Source organism: Pleurodeles waltl, chromosome 6 (assembly GCF_031143425.1).
Source record: "Pleurodeles waltl isolate 20211129_DDA chromosome 6, aPleWal1.hap1.20221129, whole genome shotgun sequence".
In the NCBI taxonomy this organism is placed as follows: domain Eukaryota; kingdom Metazoa; phylum Chordata; class Amphibia; order Caudata; family Salamandridae; genus Pleurodeles; species Pleurodeles waltl.
The window spans coordinates 892,138,803-892,162,797 of record NC_090445.1 but is presented as its reverse complement, the minus strand read 5'-3'; the positions used below and the strand labels follow the sequence as shown (position 1 = coordinate 892,162,797).

The following is a 23,995-nucleotide window of genomic DNA, read 5'->3' as shown; positions in this document are numbered from 1 at the left end:
CCCTTCATCTCAAGCACCGCTGCACTGGGCCCTTCATCTCAAGCACCGCTGCACTGGGCCCTTCATCTCAAGCACCGCTGCACTGGGCCCTTCATCTCAAGCACCGCTCCACTGGGCCCTTCATCTCAAGCACCGCTGCACTGGGACCTTCATCTCAAGCACCGCTGAACTGGGCCCTTCATCTCAAGCACCGCTCCGCTGGGCCCTTCATCTCAAGCATCGCTGCACTGGGCCCTTCATCTCAAGCACCGCTCCGCTGGGTACCGCCGTCTCAAGCACCGCTGAACTGGGCCCTTCATCTCAAACACCGCTGCACTGGGCCCTTCATCTCAAGCACCGCTGCACTGTGCCCTTCATCTCAAGCACCGCTCCGCTGGGCCCTTCATCTCAAGCACTGCTGCACTGGGCCCTTCATCTCAAGCACCGCTCCGCTGGGCACCGCCGTCTCAAGCACCGCTGAACTGGGCCCTTCATCTCAAGCACCGCTGCACTGGGCCCTTCATCTCAAGCACCGCTGGCCCATTGGCAGAAGGGGCAGTGCCGCATCTGTGTCGGGCAGGGCTGCACGAATCACTCTGGGCACCAGTCCCCCTCCAGAACCAGTGGACACTGTCATCCATTTGAGAGACTGTGGCTTTGCACTCCCCAGGATGGTACAGTGGGCAAACCACCCACTGTAGAGACTTGAGAGACTGTGGCTTTGTACTCCCCAGGATGGTACAGTGGGCAAACCACCCACTGTAGAGACTTGAGAGACTGTGGCTTTGCACTCCCCAGGATGGTACAGTGGGCAAACCACCCACTGTAGAGACTTGAGAGACTGTGGCTTTGCACTCCCCAGGATGGTACAGTGGGCAAGCCACCCACTGTATGGACTTGAGAGACTGTGGCTTTGCACTCCCCAGGATGGTACAGTGGGCAAACCACCCACTGTAGAGACTTGAGAGACTGTGGCTTTGCACTCCCCAGGATGGTACAGTGGGCAACCCACCCACTGTATGGACTTGAGAGACTGTGGCTTTGCACTCCCCAGGATGGGACAGTGGCCATGGAGGCCCCTCGTGGATCTGGCGTTGTGTACTCATGTGGCTGAGGTGCCCCTCCTTCCTTTCCCCCTGAGGTGCCTGTAGTTTTTCTATCTGATGCCCCTGCAGTGTTCTCTCCGTTGGTGCCAGGTATCCTGTGTGGGCCTTGCCCATGTGATTTGGGCCCAGTGGTCCACGGACAATGACAGCTAAAATTATCGGACTTTTAATATTTATGTATATATTAGTTTTAAATGTGTGATATTTTTATATGCCGATAATACAATATATTCGACTGTTTATGATCATTTCATTTTGTCTTTGCATTCTTCCGGGGGGTTTGGGGGTTGTAACAGTGATGTATTGCTATGCATTGATGTGTGTGTTGTAGTGGGTGAGGGTGGTGGTGGGTGTGTAGCGTATGTGTGCCCGTAATATTTTCTCCTCCCCCCCTCCCCTGTGTCGTAGGTGCAGTACTCACTGTAGTCTTCTGCGCCGGCGTTCGTGCTCCTGGTAGAGGAGCAGAAAGACAATGGCTGGTAGGATGTGTAGTTCGGGTTCCATGCTGTCCAGATTCCTCGTGGGGTGTATGGAGGTGAGCGTTTTCCGTTTGAAATGTCTGTTTCCGCTGTGTTTTTATCGGCGGGCTACCGCCCCGGAAAAGGTGGCGGATTGGTGGGTTGTGATAGGGTGGGCGGTACACCTGTCTGTTGGCGGTGACCGCCGCGCTGTTTGTTTGTCCCGCCGTGGCGGTCGGAGTGTTAAAGTGGCGGTCTCTGTTGGCGGTTTCCGCCAGGGTCAGAATTACATTTTTTACACCGCCAGCCTGTTGGCGGGTTAGCCGCCGCTTTAACACCGACCGCCAGGGTTGGAATGACCCCCCATGTGTCGTATAATCAAACATTGCCACTAAATAATGATACAACTACAAGGGCTCCTTTGGACTCTCGAAACAGCTTTAACTTTTGATATCGGGTTCCTAGAGCAGAGTGCAGCCTGATGTAAATCACTTCAATGCCTTATTAAGGGTAGTGAGCACTATATAAATGGAATTACTATTCAAGTGATTATTATTCGGTGAGCAGATTGGTTATAAATGTTCTGCATTTACCTGTGTCACATCTTACCCTACCCAACAAGTCTACTGCCTTTAATTTAGCCTGAAGGTTATACTGCCCTCCCTTACCTTTCAGGCAAGCATTTATTACAGCATTTTGTTTCCACCCAGCATATCCTTTACTGTTCACTTTTTACCTTGTACTAGACACTAGACAGAATGTTTGGCATTGTTGTGAATGTTAAGGGGCTGATGATTGCCCATGAACATATTTCACTAGTGGGAACTTGGTAGAATATGTCAGGGGGAAACACTCCAGATATGTAGGAAAGATTTAAGGTGACTGGTGTGCAAATGCTGATTTTCAAGGTAATGCTCAATTCCATAGATAAAAACGTGTAATAGAGCTGTAATAACAGGTGTAATGAATCAATGTTTGCTGTGGTCCCCCCAATTTTTGCATGTCTGGATTTGCTGTCTTTAGAACTGTCTGCACTTTACCACTGCTAAACAGTAGTAAAGTACTTGTGCTGCCTCTCTAAAACACATTTTGTACATTAGAGTACTCTATTTGGAAATGCATATTTCCAGCTTAGTTTTTAAAATCTGACTTAATTGTGAAATCAGATTTTGATGCAGGAGCAGAACTATGTAATAACTATGCTTTATCCTACCTTATCCACAATTGGCTTAAAACCTGTTCTGTCGCTCATCAAATCTCCAGAGCCGGAATACATATCTTTGCCTGGGAGAGTTAACAACTGGCTCATAAGATAATGGCTGACCTCTGGGCCCTCCCAGGAAAGGCTAATGGATGTTAGCTGTTAACATCTTCGCACAAATTAGTTATCTGGAAGTGAAGAGGAACAGTTGTCAGCTTTAGCACTACCTCTTTTGACTTGGAGATGACTCAGAGGGCTCCTCCTATTTATTACACGTGCCCTCCTAGACAGCCCATCCCTAATAACAGTTGAGAAGAGGAGGGACTAATTTCGCCAGATGTCACACGTCGATAGCAGGAATACATATCCTAGGCTGGGAGAATTAGTGGCTCTGACTCAGAGGACAGTGGCCTGCCTCTGTCCCAGGAAAGGCCAATACATGATAACTGCTGCCCGTGTAGCAGTGATTCGCTATCTAAGAGTGGAGTGGAGCATGTGTCAGCTTTAGACCTGCCTCTTTTGACTTGGAATTTCTTATTCGTCCCTAGGACCATCTTAGACAGTCGAGCCCCATCCATTGAAAGGAGGGAAAAACTGTAGATTTGATCCTGTCACGCAATGGAGTGGCCAAGAACCTGAAGGCAGGCCGGCCTGGTGGCAGCTGGGCCCTGCCATCTTGAAATAAGGGCTACTGGCCATTTCTACAGTAAATAGGAAATGCTGCAGAAGGCAGTTAGGAAACTGAAAGAAAGATTTTAGTATTGGGTGTTAAAATGCATCCAATCACAGAATAAATCTGGCCCTTCCACCACCTTCTCAGAATATTTCAGGATCTTGAAGACTCCATCTAAAGAAGAAGGCCCTGCTGGAAGAAAACTCCTGGCCCCTGCTGAAAGAAAAGAGCTCGCACAAGGACTCCTCAATCCTATTGGCACCCAGGGATTGGAACTGCTGTCCAAGGGTCAAGTAGTTGGCCTCCTGTTTACCCCCTTCAGGCACACAAAAATCAGAATAACTCCAGACCCCACGAGGGCCCAGCTGACTAAAGAGGACAAAATCCTGTAGGCACCTGGCTACCTAGCCTGCCATTTGCCTGTGGCCTCCAGCTTCTTCTTGTTACAGCCTGATCCAGTTGCCACCATTTGACCTAGTGACACCATTGCTGCCTGGGTTTTCAACTCACCATTCTTCCCCCCAACAAAAGCACTGCCCTCCCCAGGTCCAACTTAATGCAAGCCGCCGTGCCACTGGTGCACCAATGGTGCACCAAAGGCAAGCCCATCTGCACCCTACCCCACCAGGACCACACCCATCATGACGACCCCTGGCCCTCCCACCCCTCGCATGTACACCACCACCAAGCTCTACACCCTTGATCCCCCTCAACGCCACAACAAACATTACCACTGTGCTGCTCCACACTCCACAGTAGGACCTTTCATCTGCACCCACTGCCACTTCACCTGCCACAGCACACACACCAGCCCACCAGCCAGCCCCAACCTGAACACACGACAGACACCACGGGTACAAAAACGCTAACTTGCATGTGCCTTCTCAAAACAAGCTCACTATGTGAACACACCTCTGAGATTTGGGACCTCATCTCCACACTCACGCCCACTTCAGTGGCCAACATCGCTACCACAATACCCAAAAGATACAAAATCGCCCACCACAATTGCATCAAAAAGCCTGGCAGAGGGATCACTACCATGCACAAGGAATCCATCCAATGCATCACCAGAAATGGCATTACCCCAGCCATGGAACACCTCAACTTCTGACTCCAAACAGACAGCAAAAACGCCATCAGGGGCACCCTTGCCTACCATCCACCAGGACCACATCCAGCCTTCTGAAACGTCATTGCTTACTTAGTTGCCCCCCCCTCGCCATAGACTCCAACAACATTTTCCCCAGTGACCTCTACTTCCATTTCGATGACCACAATGACACCAACACTACCAACCTCCTCGCCAGCATGAATAACAATGGACTCACCCAACTCGTCCATGACTCCACACATACCGTGGCTCACATGCTACACCCCATCTTCACCTCCAGTGACCTCATTAGGTATATCCACACCATGGAACTCACCTGAACTGACCATTGCCTCATCCACTTCAACATCACTAGCTCACGGACTTCTGCCCCCATCTGCAACAACACACACAAAGTCCACCATTCAGGCTAACTGGTACACTGAAGAGCTCAGAACCACTAACACACACTGAAAACAACTGGAAAGGAGATGGGGCACCAGCAAGGACACACCCAACAAGACCACCTTCAAGACAGCCCTCAACCTCTAACACATACTGTTGAGAGAATCAAAGAAAAACACCTTGGCCTCACATATCGATTCAAGCTCCAGTAACAGCAAAGAACTCTTCAACATTGTCAAAAAATTATCCAACCCCTCAGCTGCAACAAACAACATTACCCTCTCATAGGAACTCTATGACAACCTTGCAAATATCTTCCTTGAAAGATCACCAACATCAATAGATACTTAAACCCTAGCCCAAGGCCACGGACGCCTTCAAGCAGCACAACGATCCCTTACGACCAAAGACATCTGACTAACCGAATGGAGCCAGTATGCCCCACAGGACACTGCTTCTATCATGAACCTGGTCCACTCAGGTGCCCCACCCGAATCTGGCCCACATCACATCTTCGAACTTGGTGAAGCTAGAATCAGCCACGTACACACCACCTTGTTCAACACCTCAGTTTCCACAGCCACCTTTCCCGAGGACTGGAAACATGAAGAAGTTAATGCCCTACTAAAGAAATCAGTGGCAGAAAACACCAAACTCAACAACTACCGACCGATATCCTGGCTCCCGTTCCCAGCCAAAGGTTTAGAAAAAGCCATCAATCAACAACTCTCATAACATCTGGAACAGAACCTCCTGCTCAACTCCTCTAAATCCGGATTCTGCAACAGCCACAGCACTGCGACAGCCCTCATTGTGACTACGAATGACATCTGAGCCCTACTCGACCGAAGAGAGACTGTGGCTTTGACCCTCCTAGACCTTTCAGCAGCCTCTGATATGGTCTCCCACCTCACACTCATCACAAGGCTGCACAATATAGACATCCAATGAGTCTCTCTCAGATGGATTACCTCTTCCCTCACCGGAAGAACACAAAAAGTCCACCTTCACCTCTGAACCCATGGAAATAATTTGTGGAGTACCCCAAGGAACCTCATTCACCCCCACCCTGTTCAATACGTATATGAGACCTCTGACCAGCATCGTTAAAACCAAAGGACTCAATAATATATCCTACACCAATAACACACAACTTATCCTCTCTCTTTCTCCGAAGACACCACCAGTCATAAGACTAAGATTCACAACAGCATGACAGACGTCGCCAACTGGATAAAGGACAACTGCCGGAAGCTCAACACGGACAAGACAAAGGTACTGATCTTCGGAAATAAACCCTCCCCATGGGACGCATCCTGGTGGGCCTCAGAACTCAGACCTACTCCTCCCACCAGTGGCCAAGCTAGGAACTTAGGCATCATTCTGAACAACAAGCTAACCATGACGACTCAGGTCAACTATGTCTCCTCTTTCTGATTCTTTATATGCCACATGCTTTGTAAGATATTAAAATGGCTACCCCAAAGCTCAAGCTGCACCATCACCCAGACCCTCATCTCCAGCCGACTGGACTACGGAAACTCTCTCTATACATTAATTGCAACTTACCTCATCTGACAACTGCAGACCATACAGTACCACAGCCAGACTTGTCCTGGATCTCCCTAGATAAGCCCATATTACCCCCTACTCAGGGAACTCCACTAGCTCCCTGTACAGAAAAGATGCCAGTTCAGGCTCCTGACCCATGCATACAAGGCCCTACACAACTGCAGACCTGCCTACTTGAACCACCGCCTGAACTTCCATCAGCCCACCAGACTACTCCGCTCCATTTTCCTTTCTCTAACCTTGACCTACGCCCGTTCCACTGTATAAAATGCGGAGGTTGCTCCTTCTCCCACCTAGCTGTGAAGACATGGAACAAGCTACACTTTCATCTCCAGACCTCCCCATCTCTTTCAGAATTCTGAAAGTCCCTGAAGACCAGGCTATTTGGCTAATCAACTAGACCCTGCCAGCACCTGGATACCCTCATTGGTGACAAGAAGAGTTCCACAAATCCAATTGTTGAATTGATTGATTGAAATCCTGCAGGAGACCTAGCTCTAGAGAGATCTGGTAACCAGAAGCCTGCCCTGAGGAGCTGCAAGTTGCAGGATTGGCATTACGCACTTTTTAGGGTGTTGGAGACTAAGGGCCTGATTTAGATATTGGTTAATGAGTTACTCTGTCACAACAGTGACAATATCCCGTCCGCCAATATCATAATCCCATATGATAAAATGGGATTTACATATTGGCAGATGGGATCTCCATCACCGTTGTGACAGAGTAACATGTCCGGTAATATCTAAATCAGGCCCTAAGTTTGAATGTAAAAGCTTTCACCAAGACAAGCAGCTTGATATATCAGACTCCGAACCATTGTGGTCAGTCTGAAATTGTGCCTAGGTCCTTGAAAGCTGTTGTTTTTCCATAATACCTGAATTTTTCTAGGTGCTTTTTCTCTTAAATTTTACAAATTAATGTCTTCGGTTCCCCCTAACCTGTTTTGATAATCTCTGTGTTTTTTGCACGTTCATTTTTTCTCTATTTTTCAGAGTTGGTGTGGGAATTTTATTGTGTTTGGTTGTTTACTTTGAAATTGTTAGTACGGCTTGAATTTGCATCTCTGAAGACTGCCTGATGATTGTGCTGATAGCTACCAGGGGTTTAGCAGAGACTATCTCAGAATAGTATTTTAACCAACCAGAGTGGTTTTAATGAGTTAGTATGGGTACCCTCTCTTCCAAATAATTATAACGATTTCTGACTCTTGGTCATTACGGTACCACGCAGCATTGGCAGTTCTGGTAGTGATTCAACTGAATAAAGAAATACATTATGTTTTCATTAAACTCTTCTTTCATTCTTTCAAGTAAGTGCTCGAGCCCTGCCGTACTAGTTTAGTTTTCCATCATTTTGATTCAACTAAATCCCTGGAGAGAAATAGGGTTCACGTCCGATTACCTATAATTTGCCAAATAATCGTATAAACGTGTCATAGCATTGAACTTCTCTGTTTCCAACAAACCGACTGCTTATTACTGGCGTTTGCCGTTGAGTGTTGTACAAGGTAGAGGAGCCTAATAACGCACAATGTGATTCTTTCCAGATCAGCGTGGCCTCCACTTCTGAATAAGGGCAGTTTACTTATGAAAATGTCTGGGTCCTCAAGCCTTCAAAAGATCTCTTCTGCTGAGATATTACATTCTAAACCCTGGGGCCTTATTTTGAAACCTGATAACACAGAATTTCCCATGTTTCAAGCAAATAATTGAATCCAGATGTTTTAGAATAATTACATAGTTGTAAAATATAGACTAGGTTAGGAGAGAACTGCTGTTTTCCTTTAGTGGTGAATTGTGCAAATGATTATCTATGAATGTATTATTTTTGGATCTCTAGAACTGAAGAAACCCTTCTTAATGAGTGCAGATAATTTAAATGCAGTGCTTGAGAGACTGTTGCTATGCAGCCGCACTTTGACACACACATATTGTTTGAACTGCTGGTTACTGTGTGACATTTTCATTGGCTTGGCAACAAGCACCACTTCCTAGTTAAAAAAATGTAAATCCGACTATAGGGCAACAGAATGTTGCACAAAAGCTATCTAAGCCCTTAGTTAAGAATTATTGCTTGAAATGGTTCCTTTGGTTTCCTGTTACTTCCCTGTTATTTTAAGCGCCTTGACGTTTGAGACAGACTATTTGCCTTTACTTCTCGACTGCACTAATATGCATACGGTTGTCCTCTACTTCAGTTGCACAGACACGCTGATAATCGATGGAATGCTGCTGCGAGGAAATAGGGGTAACAGGGAAACCATATATATTTATATAACATTATTTTGTTCTTCAACCTCTGGTAACGCACATATTATAATGGCAATTGTTTGGCTCCCATATCAGTTGAGGGTACAGTTAATGCTGCATTGGCATGTCCTGGGCATCGGAAGCGGCTTGGCAGGGAGGTCAGGGGGCATGTCTCACCCAGATTTTGTAGTGGGTGGCTTGGGGAACAGACAGGGCTCTGGGCAAGTGGCAGTCTTTCACTTGCTTTGTTTTTGTTTCCAATGCATTGAGATCATGCGTTTGTGCCTGTCCATTGTCACAGGGGCATAGACTGTTCCTATTGCTTGATAACACTGTCGGTTTTCACTATGTGGGAAGCTACAGAACTTTCACTATGGTTTGACGACTCAAATAACGATTATAAGACGTGTTTTCTGCACTTCTTTCCACAGCCTCTCTAGGCTGAATAAAGACACTTTGAGGGTAGGTAGGCTTTACTGCATTCCACCAGGTCAGTAAAGGAATTTATTCAGCTGTCTTGGTGAAGTACGATATCCAACATAGGTGTGTCCACCAGGCAGGCATATTTCTTCTGCCCACTGCCATTGCAGCTCCTTAAACGTACGGACTCTTGCAGCGCGGGCACCGTGTCCAATGTTCCTGCACACTGATATTTTCAGTTTTTTTAAAACAAAAAAAGTTAGAGTTTATTGAGAAACACCAAAAAAACAAATGACACTGACGCACTGGGAGTTTTTTCCCCCAGTGTGTGACTATCAGTCAATTGTTTAATGTTTGAACCTCTAAACGTTCTTTGGTGGTCCTGAATCAAAAAAGAGTATATCCGAAATATGCCCTAAATTGAGAAGTTTGTCTGAGGTACTGTGACCACTGGCCCAATATCAGCCGGGCAGTCTGTGAAAGGTTTCTACCGACCTAGCCAGGAGAGGCTTCACTCTCTGAAATATAGCAGTTCCATGACTCTAAGTAGAGTGAAATGAGAACTTGGCTAACAGGTTACTCTGCCTGTCCACAAAACTCTAAATGTGGCCTTTTGTTTTCTTTCCAAAGAAATGTGGGGATTCCTGGAAAACAAGATGAAGTCTAGAGATTCACATTATAAAAGAGAGTGACCTCACTTAACCTTGTTTTGATCCTCTTTATTGCCTACCAAAGGAGGACCCTAATGTTTTTTTTAAACTAGGACTGTCACCCACTATGGTTACCAGTGGCATGCTTCATTATAGAGTCTTCACTCTAGGAAGGGAGCTCTCAGTATTTTCTTGTGAAGGGATCTGACTATAAAAGTTCCTAAAGGAATCCCTAAGTCTCTAATGTTTATCTCAGTGAGCATTTAGCCAGGTTAGAACCAGAAGGTGATGTTTATAGAGTAACCAATGTACTCAAATATCACTGGGCCTAAACGTTTCAGCCAAGCAATTGCCTGACTGGTCAAATGGCTTTCTTCGGATTTAGCATCCCTAAACTAATCCCAATCTAAGTCACTATATTTGATATTGCTACATATTTTGAGCTCACTTCATTTCATTAAAAAATCCACACTCATTGCAGCATGCCATGGTAAAACAAAATGCAAAGTATACCTTTGAAGAAAGTGTGACTACAGGGTCCACCCACCTCTAATGCCTTAAAAACCATATAGTAAATATGGGACTGAGAAAAGTTCTGAGTACAGTTTATATTGTCTCTCACACTGGTTTTCTTCTCTATAAGTAATTTAATGCTAGACAACCGTCACCTCTGTCTCTCATTTGGTGACCACCTTTTTTGGAAAAAACAAAAAAAACATTGGATAAAGGTCGTTAATTAAAGTCAACCCCTTCTTAATACATTGTACCACATTCCAGTAGGTGTTGTTTTTTTGTTCACTGTGCAAGGAATAATATGCAAATCAGCCGTGGCCCTGCATCCCCTCTGAATAGGCACAAATCAACTATAAACCAGTTTAATCTTTATTGGTCTTTATCAGTCCTAGGGTGCAGCAACCATGGAATCCAACTCGAGCATCCTCATCACACTTACTGTGTCTGACAATGAAGACGACAAAAGTGATGGTTGGAATGCCTAAATTATTCTTAATGACTGGTAATTACTCTGGCCCTCATGCAGGTCCATCATTGGGCCACAAAATGCACTTTTCTTGTTACCTATGTGGTATTCTGAAATTAAGTATTACAATCACTATGTTTGATTATTTCTTAGTGAAAAGACTGTGTGCCAGTATAATAAACACTCTGTACTTGAATATAAATTATAAATATTGCATATTTAATTTGGGGCACTGTTAGGTTCAAAAAGAAACTTAAAAAAAGAATGAGAACCTTTGTGCACAATAGTATTGATTTATTTGAACACATAACAATGTGAGAATTTCTGGGGCTTTTTAAATAAGTGGTTAAAAAAAGTCACACTCTTGATTTTCAACATAAAAAAATTTGCAATTAACGTTGATTATTTATAAAAAATATATACACGTTTGGATTAGTGTTTGCCTTCCTTTCACAATCCTCATCCCTTTAAAGTAGTTAGCACATTCTTTACTTCTGCTTTCTGACTGGTTCATGCTAGAATCCTGCTACTGCAGGGAATGGGGAAACACACTACATTATAGGCCTAATTCACAATATCACTACAGAGAAAGTTGGGGCGTAGCTTGACGCCGTCAGAGGCGGGCGGACTCTGAGTAAGCTCCCTCCGCCTGATTCCTGATCCGGTGATCCCTGCTGCTGCCTTTCGGCAGAGACCGATGAGCACAGTGGAGCGGAGGGGCCCGGAAGTGGGGGCCACCTGAAAAGCCCAAAAAGAGAAGTGCTGCTTCCCCCTAGAACCGCGCAGGCCGAGGTGCACTGACCGGCCTCCGCACAGTGGGGAAGGCGGATTGGGCCTGGGCACGGCAGGAGAGCCTGCGACTAGGTGAGGGACGGAGGCTGAAGGGGGGCTGGAATAGAGGTGAGCGACCCCCCCTCCTGCTCTCTTGTGCTGCTTCCAAATCCTCCCCACTGGCCCCATTGTTGTAGAGCAACATGGAGGGCCCCTGCCGGGAGGAGGGATGGCAAGCGGCAAGGCCTACCTGGTGTGCTCGGAATACAGACCAGCGGCGCAAGAGGAAGATGAAGGTTGTGCACAGCCACAGCAGAGTAAGATTGGCTGAAGGAGAAACAGAGTCTGCAGGGGGTCCTGGCAGTGGCTGGGGGCCTCCTCTCTCTCTCCCCCTTGCTTTCACATTGCCATCTTGCCCCACTCCTCCCCCCTCTGCTGCGGACTTTCACAAGCGCACAGAGAATAGAGATGCGCGACATTTGGCTCGAGCCATGATCTGGGGGAGGGCGGAGGCAGTGGAAAGGACTGACACTGTGGGGGTGGGCCTCCCTGGTAAGAGGGAGACCTACACAGATTACAGGAAATTAAAGTGGAGAAGCACCTCAGCCCTCCCTCCACCCCTGACTTGCCTCTGGATAGGCTGGCTGCCTCTGATCCAACTGGACATAGCGTGTACCGCGCCTGGCCCTTGGGTGCTGGATACCAATTGAAGATAATTGTGTGCTGACTGCCCATGAGAGTTACCGATATGGGTAGGAGAGGAGGTTCTAGCGCTGGCTCACTGTAGCGGCAGGAGACAGCACCACCGGTTGCTTCTGAGACATGGAGCCAGGAGGCAGCCCCGGCTCCCACCAATCATGAGGACAAGATAGACAAAATTCCTGGAAGCCATTCAGACCACAGGTCAAGACCTACGTAACATAGTGGATGCAGTGGCGATAGAGTTCCTTACTCCATGAAGATCAGAAAAAAACTGTCTGCAAGGGTGACAAGAGGATTTGGAAGGCCGGTCCAGGTGGAATAACATCCGTGTGGTGGGGTTCCTGGTGGGGGCAGAAGAGTCGGACCCCATCCAATTTTTCTACTTTTGGCTGGCTCAAAGTGTGGGGAAGGAGACCTTTTCCCCCTAGAATGCGCACACAGAGTGCCCGCTCGCAAACCACTGGCTGGAACGCCACTCCGGCCAGTATTAATTTGCCTACTCAACTACAGAGACCGAGAACAATACTGAAGAAAATGCGCTCGTAGACGCCACTCCCGTATGAAAACTCACGGATCTATTTATTTCCAGGGTACAGAACCGCGGTTCAGCGTCAATGGGCCTCCTTCGCCAGAGTTAATAAACACCTGCACCAGGTTGGCCTCACATTCTCCTTACTGTTTCCAACTAGTCTCAAGATAATAGCTTCTTCTTCACTGAACCCACAGACGCCTGGGACTGGGTAGAGCAACATAGATACAAGACTTCCGTGGATACGTCACCGACAATGAAGCCTGATCGAATCAAAAGGAAAAAGTGAACTAGAACACCCCTGCAGGGCACCAATGCAGATAGAAGGAAAGGTCCCCCCGCCCAGGCATGGCTGAAGCAGAAGCAAGCGCTATCGGCTGTGACATCACTGTGGCATGAAGACGGACAGGTCATGCCACAGCTCAATAACAGGCGACAAACAAATTTGAAGTCTCTGTCAGTGAGACCCTCTCCGAGGTCCTGCTAGGGGTAACACCAAGATGACAGATATGCTAATATAGCAGAGAGCTTGTGATCAGTACGAAGGGTGCTCTGACCGCCCCCTGGTCCGTTGGGCTGCTCGCCCCTGCTGAGTAAGACTACTGACTAATGTACTTAGAAGATGCAAGGGGGATATAGCAGTTAGTAATATATCATGTATTATGAGTCCGGCTGCATGTGTTAAATGAGTAAAGAACAAATGCACTATCATAATCTAGCCAGCCCCCCACCCTACTCCTGGGTGCCTGCAGGTCACCCTGTAGGGCAAAATGGAGACCGCATTGTCTGGGATTATGTGTTCAGGGTTTGGGTGTACCCCAATGTTCAGGGCTGCCCTGGGATGGGAGTTTTGGGTGTTAGTTCAAGCTGTAATCAAGTTCAAGGAAGACGCAAGACAGGCGCAAGTGCAGACAGAGCCCTTGCCCAGCAGCAGGTAACGGTTCACTCCCCTATTACACTCTCTATGATTCTGATCAAATGGCAGAAATTAAACTAATGACTTGGAATGTCTGGGGTCTGGGTCCCACCCGTAAAAGACATGCAATACAATAATATATACGGCGCTGTGGGGCACAGATAGCGCTGCTGCAGGAGATACCTATAGCTAGAGGCGAGGAGGTAAGGCTAAGACAGAGATTGCGAGAGCAATGCTATTGCACCACATATTCAGGGTTTGAACGCAGAGCTATGGTGAGGGTCCGGGCGGGGTCCCATTTCAATCCACTAACACAGACATAGACCCAGATGGCCTGTATGTCTTTGTAGAGGGATCGCTGGATGGTAGTCCTGTTTTACTGGGAAGTGTTTATGCTCCTAACATCCATCAAGCTGCATTATTTGCACGCCTGTCGGCTGTCTTAGTTAAATGGGTACATCTTCCGTGGCTGGTGTGTGCGGATTTTAACAGTATATTAAACATAGACTGTGATCGCGTACATCCCCCATTACCAACATCACTGGTGGTACCGGCAGCAGCACAGTTCTCCCGGTGGATGCGGTAATGGGCGCTGAGCTACTGCTGGTGAACACTACACACTGACACAAGGGTATTCTCCCATTAATCAGTAAAACATGACCTACATGCCATGTTAGATTATATGTTGTGTTACACCTCGCTACAGTTTCTGGTTACTCCAGCAGAATACCTTCGGAAAACCTTCTCTGATCATAATCCATTAGTGGTCAACATCCGATGGGGGCAGCTGCGACCGCCAATCCCCACATGGCAACTACAGGCAACTACAGGACCAAAGGTCTCAGGAAAGCACACAAGACGCTCTAAAACAATACCTAAATGACAATTGGAACACTGCAACTTCCCACATGGTAGAATGGGAGGCGCTGAAGGCAGTGCTACAAGGACACTGCATTCGCGCAACAGTGGGGGTTCATGCGATGATACTCAGAGAGTTAGTAAGCCTAGAGACTAAACTCCGAGAGCTAGAATTGCAGTCACAGGACACTCTAGAAGGAAGGAACCTACGGCTTGCAGCCACAGAAACTCATGCCCACCTCATAGAACAACTCTGCTGTCTTGACTTTAAGGCATATCAGGTACGGATGCATGCTGAGGGAGACAAATGGAGGCACCTACTGGCCTGGCTGCTGCGTAGCTTGGCTCCCACACTGCAGACCATAACCATCAGACTGTCTCCCACATTCTTGCTTACCAACAAGTAGACATACATGATACATTCACTGCATACTACTTTTTGCAGGAAGTGACTCTACCAAGACTACGACCTGCTGATGCAGAGGCTCTAAATGCGCCTTTAACTACTCAGGACATCAGCGAGGCTGTACAAGCGTCTGCCACCCGGAAGACTCTAGGGATGGACGGATACCCCATTGAATTCTATAACACCTATTTACCATTACCAGCACCTAAACTACTCGAGGTCTACTAGACGGCGCTGCAAGAGGGTATACTCCCCCACACACTACGAGAATCCTTACTATATCTCTTCCTAAGTTGGGGAAAGACTCACAGGAAATGCTCTCCTACTGTCACCTGTCAATGCTTGGGTCAGACTATAAAATATTAAGTAAACTCATAGCCTCTAGGTTATTACCCCAACTAATTCACACAGACCAGAATGGATTCATCCCTGATAGATCCACAATGCTCAACATAGGTAGGTTCTATCGAATCATGGCACAGGCCCCAAAACAATGGCCATATCCGGCATGTCTAGTGTTGGACTTTGAAAAAGCGTTTGATACACTGGACTGGATCTACATGTTCTCCACCATAACTGCCATTGGCATAATTGACCGCCTGTATAGCCTTATGTATGTGAACCCCACTGCCCATGTAAAAGTGGGGCAGTGCATCTCCCCTCTTTCCCAATGATGAGGGGGACAAGACAAGGCTGCCTCCTGTCTCCACTATTGATTGCCCTGGCTATGGAGTGCCTAGCCCAGGATCTTCGACAGCAGGGTGCAGAGTGGGGGATTCCGCTGAGCGGAACCATGCATGTAGTCTCTTTGTATGCAAATGACGTACTAACTTACATCCATGATATACGGCAAGGGGTAAATGCTATAAGTTAGATATTAACTGACTTTTGTGCGGCGTCAGGCCTAGGGGTCAACTGGCCCATTCATGCTTTTTCCCTTTGCATCCCGACTGCCCAGTACAGCATTTCCGGGCAGAAACTCGAGATATACGCTAGGAGACTACCACAGTTCACTATCTAGGCATAAACATCTACCATGCTACGCAGGATCTGCTAGATGGAAACCTCAAAAGAGCTATTACAACCATACGCTCGCAGATCACCTTCTGGAGCACACTGTCGCTTACAGTTCAAGACAGAATTGCGCTGCCGCGCCTGTTGTATTTTTTTTAATAATGTCCCTATAGTTATACCCAGGAAGGTATTCTGCATGCTCCATGCTGTGTTGGGGACCTTTCTCTGGACCAAAGACAGACGTCGAGTGGCACTCCATAAGATGCAACTCCCAGTCGAGAAAAGGGGTTAGTAAGCCCCCAACTTTGATCATCACCATTTGGCAGCACAGCTGCAGTGGCTGGCATATTGGTTGGCTGGGAGAATGTTAGACGAGCTGGGGCAGCGTACTAGTGCAGATGTGCAGCGCTTGGTCCGGGAAACTTTCCTTCCATCTGCTACACCGCCTTCACAGTGCAGTGTGCTGCTGTCAGTGGCACATATAAGTTATAAATGAAGCATTAAAATAATGCCTGTGCTACAGACGTAATCCCCCAAAATTAAACTTGCAGGATTTAGGTCCTTCTGGTCAATGATAGACCAGGTGGGCATACAACAGTGGGAAGCGGCAGGGATAGATTCAGTGGTAGCATTATTCCTTGATAAAGTACTTAAGTCTTTTGATCACCTGCATAGTGAGGAGGGACTACAGAGAGGACATTTCATAACACACACTAGGTTAACTGTCATACTGACTGAGCAGTGGCGTATAACTGACACGGAACCGGATCCTCACCCGTTAGTGCATGCGCTCCACGTCACTGGCAGTGGGAAGGACCTAATCACTTGGCTCAACCGGGGCACTAGCACACATGACCAGAGACTCCCTGCAGCTGCTGGTGCGAGATTGGAACAGGATGTGGGGAGGGAGTTCGAGATAAAGAATGGAACAGAGTGCTGATATGCCACAAAAAAGTGTCCAGAAATGCAAAATTTCAATACATATAGTACAATATATTACACAGGGTTTACCTAACACTGGACGTGCTAAACAGTTAGTGTGGGACCCCGTCAGCATGCCCCCGGTGTCATGATCCAGTTGCCAATAGGCACCACATGTTCTGGTCTTGTCCGGAATCGGTCCGTTTCTGGCAACAAATAATAGGGATCATCACAGAGTTAACTGAACGTACGGACCTACATAAGGTAGAAAGCGCCCTGCTGGGCCTCTTTCACCACTCCAAGCAAGCAATTTTTTATAAATCGCTTCGTTGACCATGCGCTCATTATAGGCAGAAGAGCTATTGCCATGAGTTGGAAATCACCCATGCTCCCGACACTCTCCCACTGGGGTGCTGCCTTGTTAAAACAGGGTAGAGCGGAGGAGGCTTCACTTAGGCGGGAAGAGTCCAGAGGGTTAAGTAGGGTTCCAATTGCAAGTGGCTGGGTCATGTCTATGCAAGAGCTGCATGAGTACCAAGAATGAATGGTGCCTTAGGGGAGATGCGTCTATGGCCAAGAGTATGGATACTGAGTCCTAATTGGTAAAGGTACTGATTTCCACCCTGGCATCCACACCGTAGGACTGCATGTCGACTCCCCATATTGGGGACTGCGGAAACCGGATACCACACTATCATGGGCTGTACAAAGAATCAGAGGCTTGGGGACACTGAGGAAGTGTAGGCATACCATCTTAACAATGTACAGAGATCCCTGCAGGATAGCCTCCTCCATTCTCCTTAAGGAATGTAATGTGCCAGTTTGTAATGCTGATGCCACTCGTAGCTATACTGTAAATCTTCCAGTTTGCCTGTTTGGTTTAAGTTGAGTTTGCTTGTTAGTTCAAGGTTGGAACCAAAAACTCCTGTCTCAACATAACATTATGTATGTAAAGCTGACCTGAGCACTGTTATAATTATTATCCGATATATACAGTACTATTATGAATGTTCTGTATGTCTAATTTGTAAAATAATAAAATGGTTTAAAACCACTTCAAAGAAAGTTAAATATTTTTTTTTGTAGATTTTCACATATTTTTGGAGTTGATTTACAACTGTTATTAGTTTTATAAAGTTTATCAGGAATAGATTACTAGGAGTACTCACAATTTGCAGAAAGTTGTTGTGGGCACGTTTTCATTCTTTTCAGGATTCGAACGCTTCACCGAGGTCGACAATTTTTTTGATCCAGTAAAGAGTGTGGTTAACCATAAACCAAAATTGACATCAATAAGACAATCAACAATTTATGCACCGTGACCAATGTGGCCATGGAAGGAAAACTCCAATCTGAATAAAGTTTCAATGCGTTATTTTCATAACTACAAAGCCAAAGTCACATAAATTGTGTGGAGCACCAAATTATAGCGATAACTGAACACCATAGGCTGACCAAATCCACAAAACAAGTTTAATCTGCTCAACATCATCACCATTAGACATTCAAGATGCACATCAACAAAGCAATCACTTGTGAGGCAGAAACTCATTTCAATTCAATATTTAAAGACAGTAATCAAATCGCATGCACAGATTCAGAATTCACAGATTGTGACATATGTTCTCCCTACTACTAACCAAATCAGGACAAGCATGTGTGGAAGCAGACTACATATGCAGGCAAAAGTAAAAAAATAAAGACAAAAATGCTTTAGAAAAACATCTATCTCAGGCTAACTTACCCTAACTAGGCAAATAAAAAAGGCAGGTGTCAACATGCTAACTAATTAAAAATAAGGCAAGGCAAGGGGAAACAGTTAGCATTTCATTTGAATATACCTCTTCTGGGATCAGAATACAATTCAAGTTCACCAGCAAAGTATTGAATCTTCAGCAAAGTTCATCAGAAGCACCATCAGGGGGAAAGTGCAGAACACAGCCTGCACATGGAAATCTTGAAAGGTCCAAGGAGAGAAGTTAAAAGTATAAGATTCTAAAGGGAATTGACTGAAACGTATAATGCCCATTCCTATTCTAAAATAATCAAAGCAGTTCAGTTGGTCAACTCGATGAGTCCACATTATGCAAAAGGGGCAGTGTCCAATAGAAATTTTAATACACGTCAAAGTTGAAACATCAGGAAACTCTCCCAAGCTTGGTTTGAAGTCATCCCTTCTTTCCATGTGACTCCAATAATTTAACTATTTGTACATCACTTGTTGCAGTCCATGTTCCTTCCCACTGTACATAACGAACTTCTCTTTCACATGGGAATAAGCAGTTAAACAATGGCACTGCTTTACTTTCCAGTCCTCATGTTCTAATGTTGAAACATCCAAGGTCTCTGGGAATGAAACTTACATATAATACAATAGGACTCTTTACTATTCATGTGAAACTACCTAATGGAAAAATGCATGTTAGAAAACAGAAAATGACTTAGCATTTTCCTGCAGCAGCAAGTGACTTCTGGCCTAGTTATGCTGACACAAAAAATAGAGCGCATTAATATTGTCATTAATAAAAACATATGTAATATGCAAACTTATGAATTCATCATTAGTAATACCTCATCAGTATATGTAAAAGAAATTCATGAATAATTGCAAACTTTATTAAAACAATTCATCAAGTATGACAAAGATGTTCATTTATTTTTCTGTGCACATGTAACTTTAACTAATAAATCATAAAACATTATAAATCTTTTTCATTTCCACTATTAATAAGTCACTCTAGAGATTAAAATATAGTTCAACATTGTTTAATCATGTTAACACATTGTCAGTTCTGGTAGGCACACGGTCTCCATGGTAGGCACAATGTCCACCACAAAATAAACATGTACAAGTTTAAAATACATGTTAGTGCAGCTGTCTATGTTTAGGCTTTTAAATGTGAATATAAAAGTCACTTAGTGCTGGCTTCTGTGCCATTAGCATTACTAAAATTGTCACTCCAACATATTAATGCAAATTTTCCACTAGGTGAAACATATACAGAAATGCACATTTGCACGAACACAGGAAAAACATTTTTCACTGTAAAAAAAAAAATGTCCTTCCTCTACATATAAATATGGAGCATGTGGCATTCCCTTACAAACACAGAAAGGTACTCAAGCCTTGCCTTTTGCAGGAGTAAATCTGTATAAGTGTATAGCATGAGAAACTACTGGCAAAACAATTGTGAATACCCACAAACCTAAACTAGTTGTTTCTTGAATTTTGCGGAACGGTCCTCTGCACTGTAGAATACCTAGTGTCTCACTTCTAACTATAAATTTACTTTGGTGTACTATCTCCAATAGCAATTTTCCACTAACATGAGTGCAATTAATTATGTTTTAATTCACAAACTCCTGCATCTGTGAATCAGGATGTTGAATTAAAATTGGGTTTTTGTGCTTATGAGTAACAATCAGATGCTCAAAAATCTTAGGCCCTCATTATGAGTCTGGCGGTCCTTAGACCGCCAGACTTGCAGCGGCGGTCGGGCCTGCGGTAAAGACTGCCATAATACGACTTTGTTGGTTTGGCCGAGACCAAACTGCCGAAATGCTGGCTGTACTGCCAGGGCGGTCTGACCGCCGGGCCGGAGGTGATCACCTCCGGCCCGACGGTAGCCGTAATACCGGTATTACAACTCGGCAGACCGCCAGCATTTTCATGGCGGTTGCAGCAACATGAAAATGCTGGCGGTCATGCACCTGGCGACAGGAATCTCCATTCCTCCATTCCTGTCGCAGGCAGACACACCCCCACACGACCACACACCTACATTTACACACTCACACTCACCCACGCATTCATTTACATACACCCCAACACACTTGCACCAAAACACACACTCAGATACACCCATTCACTCCCACACACGCACTCAGACACATACACTCACATGCACGCACTCAGACACATACACTCGCATGCACGCACTCAGACACACACACTCGCATGCACGCACTCAGACACATACACTTGCATGCACACACTCAGATGCATACACTTGACTAACGTCACTGTGAGTGACTGTACTCTGCCCTTTTACAAGGATCACATCCATATATAAAATAATTCCCTTTACTATCAGGGTTTACTATGGAAAAGTGTGTTTTTAATCCAAAAATATGTTTGCTTTTAGGAAGTGGTTTTTTTCCTTTAGAGTGATGATATCCTGGGAGCATCCCCAATAATACAATTTTGCACACACAAAAATAGCATTGACAAAGCCGATAGGCTAATGGTCAAGCAAGACCTATTGGTTAATCCTACACTTGTTGGTACATGTTTTAAATTAAATTCTGATTTAATACTTGGAAACAAAAAAAAAAAGATTAAATGATCAGGATCAATTTAGCATTAGCTTTAATGGGCTTTAGTTTAAAGTTGAGTAAAATAATCAGCACATGTAAGTCTCTAATGGTGATCATTGCCACTCATTTTCAATATAGTTGAGCAATAGTTTAATGTTTTTGTGGTTGTGCACTGGCTGAATTGTTGGGTGGGACTTTAAAAGTTCCTCACTCTGTCTCTTTTAATTCAGTCTGTCGCACTGAGTGATGTTAGAGAATTTTTAGCCTTTGAAGCCTTAAACCAGACTAGAGCCGTCACACAATCCTCTGAATTTAGCAAGCGCTGAACTTGTAGCCTCTGGAGTAAGACTTCACCGCTATCAGACACCTAATTAGATTTCCCAGCGTGGCCATGAGTCAGGTCCGTTCAAGGGAGCTCATTACACCAGGTAGCACAGACATCTGGCATGCCTCCTGCATTTTTCCTCAGATGATTTGCACCATAATGAGCAGCTCTCGACTGCTCTGGCGGTAAAATATGTGGTAAATGTCAAAAGTATGGAGCTGTTCTGGCATGTTAAGGAATAAGGGTAATTAAGCCTTGATTACTTTCTTTGAAGGATCATTCGGACAACCCTCTCGGTGCAGCAGTGACTCTGGCTCACGAGCTGGGCCACAACTTTGGGATGAATCACGACACACTGGAGAGGAGGTGCCACTGCAAAGCAACTGCTGACAAAGGGGGATGCATCATGACTCCATCCACCACGTAAGTGACACAGTGTAAGGGTACAACATTATTATAAATGTACTCTCCCTTTCTTTGCTTAAATAATGGCTCTGTATATATCTCCTGAGGTCCAGCTTTGCACATGGTTATTTTCCTAAATATGAGATAATTTGTTTCATCCGTGGCACAATACACTAGTTGATTCACAAAGAATGCATGCACCTTCACACGCAAATGCATATTCACACGCAAGTTCAACCTTTGCAAACTAAAGTCACTTTGGATATGAGGGACATATATGCAAGAGTTGACAAAACCGGACCTTAATATGCTATAGATTATAACATACCGTCAGGTGGTGTTCCAAGCTACTATCTGTGAGTAGCTACTGACAATTATGTAAAAGCAGAGACATCTGAAGGCTTAGAGTACCAGCTTCAAATATTTTCTTCCGATTGTGTAACCAGGTTCCACCTCCTCATGGTAAGCATCATTTGTGTGAAGACATTTACCCCAATCCATCATAGTGAGTTCAATACCTTTACAAAGTTAAATGCGGGCAAAAGTTAAAAATGCACACATGAAACCGGGAAACAACATAAAAGGCAAGGAAATGTAACCCATTTGGCACGCCAGTAGTGAAGGGTGTCACATCGTTTGGCAGAAAATCCTAGCAGGAACTGTTATTGCTGATCACCTTGGGTGGAAATTAGTGGTGGTTCTCAGCAAAGGATGGTCCAGCATACAGGCAGTTGATGAGGTTTCAGTCTCTGAGAAGGGTTTATTGCTATAGTGGGGCTGGGCTCTGAGGTAAGGATGGGTACAGTTGCTCAGTGGGGATATTTTCCCATAACCTGATGCTTTCTTCCACACAAAATCCACTCAAGTTGCATAGGCATCTCATTTTGACATCACAGGCTTTAACCTGTGTGAATGAAGTCACATGACCAGCAGAGCACCAAGCATACATTCTCTAGAATTGTAACTGCTGTTATTCTAAAGCACATTCATTCTCATGTTGAAAAACAGATTTCTCAAATGGAATACAGCTGCCAGTGAATAAAACAAAACAGTGCAACTGTCACAATCCAGTTAACATGCTGCAAATTCAATAGTATTTATCCAGCAGCATGTCTGGGCTGCACCTAAAACAGTACCACATTACAGAAATAGGGCCTGCTTTAGATCTTAACAGTCTTACTGCCATCCAACCACGGCGACGTAACTGAGTACTCCGTCAAGTCGACAGAGTTCCGACTGCCATATGTAGATGTATTGCAGCTGAACCACTGACCACCTCGATGGAGTGCTCTTCCAAGCCATCAGGCTGGCAGGCTCCCGCCGACCATATTTAGATGCAGGCATTGTTGTGGGTGCGGACTGCTGATTGGGGAGACAGTCATGGGAGCCAATGTACATTCTACAATGGCAGTGGCCAGGGCAACAAGGCAAATAACACACACCCCATTGAAATTTTCTATATATGTCCACCGGCATTACTCAACACACTACATACACAGCATGATCCATTGCCATGTATACATCACGTACAAGCAGAAAACACACTATCCCATACACCATAAAACACAACATAAACAACATACAAACAATACTGATATGACACCTACATACAACACAACCACCAACACATGGCACATTAATCTACACACACTCACTCATAAGCTCATCTACACACATCAAAACAACAACCACACCACAACAATAAAACCCACCTGAATGTGGTACAGAGCAACACAACCCAGCATACATGGCAAACATCAGACCCACAAGCAAGTGGCACACATACAGACACAACAACATCACCGACTCCGGCTCCCCCTGCCTCAACCAGCCAATCCACTCATTCACACACATACACAACTAAAAGCACAATATGACACTTGCAGGTCCCATTGCAAAGTGCACACATGGACATAGTTTACAAATTTGGTATTATGGTACAAGCATTCATTTGGTAATGAATAATCATACCAAAATAAAATTGTGTATGTCAATGATTTGTGACATATACAGGTGTGTCTAACATAGATGTTTTAGAGACATATG

At 45.3% G+C, this 23,995-nt stretch overlaps 1 protein-coding gene across 2 annotated transcripts in view; it reads left to right on the top strand.

Annotated features, from left to right (window-relative positions):
- ADAM12 (ADAM metallopeptidase domain 12) overlaps positions 1-23,995 on the top strand; it is a 2,697,358-nt gene that overhangs the window by 1,629,989 nt on the left and 1,043,374 nt on the right. For both annotated transcript variants that reach the window (XM_069239710.1, XM_069239711.1), the window contains exon 11: positions 21,819-21,967. In XM_069239710.1, the coding sequence (XP_069095811.1) occupies positions 21,819-21,967 (149 nt within the window). The remainder of the gene's footprint in view (positions 1-21,818; positions 21,968-23,995) is intronic.